The sequence below is a fragment of the Coffea arabica genome, chromosome 5c (assembly GCF_036785885.1).
Source record: "Coffea arabica cultivar ET-39 chromosome 5c, Coffea Arabica ET-39 HiFi, whole genome shotgun sequence".
Lineage (NCBI taxonomy): Eukaryota > Viridiplantae > Streptophyta > Magnoliopsida > Gentianales > Rubiaceae > Coffea > Coffea arabica.
The window spans coordinates 37,357,772-37,362,338 of NC_092319.1; the positions used below are offsets into that span (position 1 = coordinate 37,357,772).

General features: G+C 30.8%; 1 protein-coding gene across 1 annotated transcript; it reads left to right on the forward strand.

Moving 5' to 3' along the window:
• The first annotated feature begins 3,295 nt into the window (after positions 1-3,295).
• On the forward strand, positions 3,296-3,844 carry LOC140007309 (dirigent protein 11-like). Its single transcript, XM_072050036.1, has one exon. The coding sequence runs from the start codon at positions 3,296-3,298 to the stop codon at positions 3,842-3,844; it is 549 nt and encodes a 182-aa protein (XP_071906137.1).
• Positions 3,845-4,567: the final 723 nt, after the last annotated feature.

The window sequence follows — 4,567 nt, forward strand, 5'->3', positions numbered from 1 at the left end:
TCCTTTATGTCATTTCTAGTGTGGCGGTGCAACCTTAAACTATTAAAGTAATATAATCTCCTGCTGAGCGGACCGTCTCAAAGGTAATATACACCGCTGCATCCCGAAATTGTTTGGTTCCTCCTACAATTGCAACTTCATTGACATCCATAGACTGTATGACAATTCCTTTTATTTCCAGAGTGATACCACTGTACTTCCCATTAGTGAACAGAATCATAAACGCAAGCCCCAGGTTGAAGTTATCAAGGGATGCCACGGCAACTAAGCCTTGCAAACGACCAACTAGTGCGTAGAAGTGGCAAAATGGATATATGATTGATAAATGGTTTTAGTTAAATGAATAATGGATCAAATTGATCCAATTCAATTAAAATCATTTAGTAAATGGATCTAAATGGATGCCATTTAAATGGATAGTGTAAAACCATGATCCATCCATTTACTCTCTCAAGTCCTAAATTTAAGATCCAAATTTTTTTGCCCAAAAAAATATAGATTCCTAAAGTTCTATCCTTAAATCACCTAAATATCTTTTGGTAATAACAAATGCTTGTACTACTACTCTATTCAATGCTTCATAAAAGCAACTTCAAATTAGTTTAGTTCTAAGAAAATCTAACAACTATGGTCAATTTAACCTTTCATCATTACTTTAAGTATCATTTTGTAAAGTAATGAACAATTAAGAACTTGGCAACATTATTATAACTTTTGGGTGAATTGAATACAGCATTATAGTGGAAAGAAGTTTACGTTTCCAATTTTTTGCACTCCTGTTCAAGAGGGATGCCTTGAATAAAAGTAAAGTTCTAATAAGAGGTCTTATGTTATTTGACAAGTAAAATATTTTCATTACATGAGCACGTAGTACCTAAAAATGTATGAAACTCTTTATTATACCATTGATATAGAAGCTACCTTATATTTACTTAGTAAGTTGGGTGTCTTTTTTTTTTTTGGAGCTTGGGTTGGGTGATAAGGGGAGAGGGATTGTAAGTATGAGTTTTTAGATTCAAAACCTGCTTCCACTTATTAAAAAAAAAAAAGAAGAAGGTGTTATTTATGTATCTTAACTAGTGAAGCAAGGACACTCGTTAGAAAAATTCTTTTTATAAATAAAAGAATAAAAAAATTACTTTGATACTGTATGATGCATTCTCGCTTTCTCTTTACTTAAGAATGTAAATGTTTATAGTCATTACTACATGAGAGTTTAATTAAAAAAACAAGAGTAGAGACTAAAATATAATTTTGAAAAGGATGGAAGAAGTCTAGGAACTAGAAGCCAATACAATGCAGTTAATGTTATTGGCAACTTGGCATATGAAGAAGTTATAAAGGAGAGAATAGGTGGTTCCATAAAATTAATTTGGCATATGAGGAAGTTATGAAGAAAAGAATAGATGGTCTCACAAGGTTTTATCCCACTTTTTTTTTATAAATATTTGTAATCACTATGTGTGTTTTCTATTTTTTGAGTTAAGTGGATGTATGTATATAGATGACATAAATAATCTATTTAAATCTACCAATATAATTGAATTTAGATGGTTATCTATTTAAAATCATTGAATTTATATGGATCATCTAAATTTATTTAAGGTTGGTTTATATGGATGGATTGGTGAATATGAATCCATTTTGCCACTTCTAGCCAAAACTAGTCAAAAATGGACGATGCTGAATACTAAACAGCTATAACGTACAAACTTTCTCAACTATCCCCAAGACGATCAAATCAGACGCAAAGTAATTTTTTTATAAAGAATCTAATGGACCATGTGACCCAACATTCGTACCGTTTATCTTTTTCTTAACATGATTACACATTATCTATAAAGGTACGATCGATGCACTCGGATTAAATCTAGGCAACGTTACAACTAAAATTTCTAGATAAACATTAAACACTAAGATCTAATCAGATAAGCTCGCAATTAAATACAGATGAACACAAGACGTGTAATTTTTGGAGTTCGACCTTGGTTGTTATAAAATTAAACCAAGGCCTCATTGATAAATAACAATATTTAGTTGCATACCAAGTTTTTAATGAAGATATTTGACCCCATAACCCCATCTTCCTTCCTTCGAGGTAAAAAAAAACCCATCTTCCTTACTTCAAGAAAAAAAAAACAAAAAAAGCCCCATTTTCCTCTATCAACTTCATATGATGTCCACATATTAATTTGTTGACTTTACAAACTCGGTACAATTTTAGGGACGTGGACCTCTATCTAACACAATAACATTGAAATTGAAAAGCGGTTACCTAACGCAACAAATTTTTGTCTTATTTTCTGTGTCACTTCTTATTTCACTTTTTATTATATTATTATTTTGATTTCATAAATATTATATTTTAGTTATTTTCTGTTTCTTTAAAATCTAATAATTATTAATTGAGTAATATACAAAATTTAAGAAATTCAAAAAAAATCAAAATGTATAAAAAATGAGATTTTTACGAATTTTCTACTGATTAATAGTTATTGGATCTTAAAGAAATAAAAAAGAACTAAAATATGACATTTATGAAGAAGAAATAGTAATACAATAAATGATGGGATAGAAAGAAATGAGATAAAAGATCCTTACTTCCTTCCTTCGAGGTAAAAAAAAAACCCATCTTCCTTACTTCAAGAAAAAAAAACAAAAAACACCCCATTTTCCTCTATCAACTTCATATGATGTCCACATATTAAACTTGTTGACTTTACAAACTCCGTACAATTTTAGGGACGTGGAGCTCTATCTAACTCAATAACATTGAAATTGAAAAGCTGTTACGTAACGCAACAAATTTTTGTCTTATTTTCTGTGTCACTCCTTATTTCACTTTTTATTATATTATTATTTTGATTTCATAAATATTATATTTTAGTTCTTTTCTATTTATTTAAAATTCAATAATTATTAATTGAATAATATACAAAATTTAAGAAATTCAAAAAAATCAAAATGTATAAAAAATGAGATTTTTATGAATTTTCTACTGATTAATAGTTATTGAATTTTAAAGAAACAAAAAAGAAGTAAAATATGACATTTATGAAGGAGAAATAGTAATACAATAAAAAGTAAGACAGAGAGTACCACAAGAAATGAGATAAAAGATCCGTTACGATTACGTAACATACTTTTTCAATTTTTTTTTTTTTTTGGAAAACGAAAATCGTTATGTTCCCCTCAGCTGTGGTCCTATAAATTGTCCTCCTCTTCTGCTTCATACTTCACACAACACCAACTTGTTTCCTTCTTTCTTCTCCTCCTTTTTACCTGTAACAAAACAATGGCAAAGGGTTCAGCCATAGCATCCCTCCAAATTCTGAGTCTGCTTTTACTAGCAAGCTTGGGACAATCAAAGACAGTGTTCACAAATTTGACGTTTTACGACCATGAATTTCAAAGTGGAGATTGCCAGACTGTTTTCCCAGTTGCAGGTCTCAACGGAACTGGGGAATTGTACCAATTTGGAACTGTTGTTGTCATTGATAATATCTTGACACGAGGATTTTCAATCAAATCCGCACTACTTGGTCGTTCGCAAGGCATTGCTGCAGTAACATCCCCTGATGGCAACAACTCAGAGCTTCTGTTAACTTTTCTGTTCACTAATGGAACGTACAGTGGTAGCACTGTGGAAATAAAAGGAATTTTCATAGGGTCTCTGGATGTCAATGAACTTGCAATTGTAGGAGGAACGAAACAATTTCGGTATGCAACAGGGTATACTACCTTACAGGTGGTCAGCCAAGTAGGAGATTATCTTATTGTAAAGGTGAATCTCTACATTAGACAGGACATACCGGATGACTACCCTGGCGTTGGTAATCATTAATAACTGAGATATATACATACATATATATATATATGTATGTATGTATATATATATATATATATCAGTATCTTATAAATAAACTTGACCCTGGGTTCTCTAGGTCATCAGGTCAAGAGTTTCTCCATGTAACAACTATAAAAATGTATATGCTGGGGGCTGTATGTTTCTCTATCAATAAAACAGTATGGTTCACAATACTTTTGAATAATTTGGTGTAACTATTGCTAGATCTTTTCTCGACTTATGTTCCACTTCTAAAATAGAAGGCAGAAAACTAAGGCAAGAATGTGCCATAAATTTCTTTCTCTTTACTAATTAAAATCTGAATAATCTAGATACGATTATAGTTGTTCTTATTACCTAGTTATTCAATATAAAGGATTTTTTTTTTCTAGGAAAACATGGTTGTGTTTGGATTGCATTTTCTATCATTTTTCATGGAAAAATTACTGTAGCGATTTGATATATGTGAGGGAAAAAGGTGATAGGAAAATGTGATAACGGAAAACGACAATATTTTTCGACGAAAACAAGCAATCCAAGGATGGTTAAGATTTTTATTATGCTTACCATAAAAAATTTAGTACTACCAATTTTTTCCACAGAACAGTTAAACAGCACCATTGCAGAAATAGGATTCTTTTCTATTACAGATATGAATGGGATAAAGTTAGCTGAAGGAGGTGATAAAGGAAACTTTGAGGTGCTTTACGAATCTATTCA

Coding starts and splice junctions, on each gene's coding strand:
- LOC140007309 (XM_072050036.1), top strand. CDS start 3,296: ATGGCAAAGGGTTCAGCCATAGCATCCCTCCAAATTCTGAGTCTGCTT.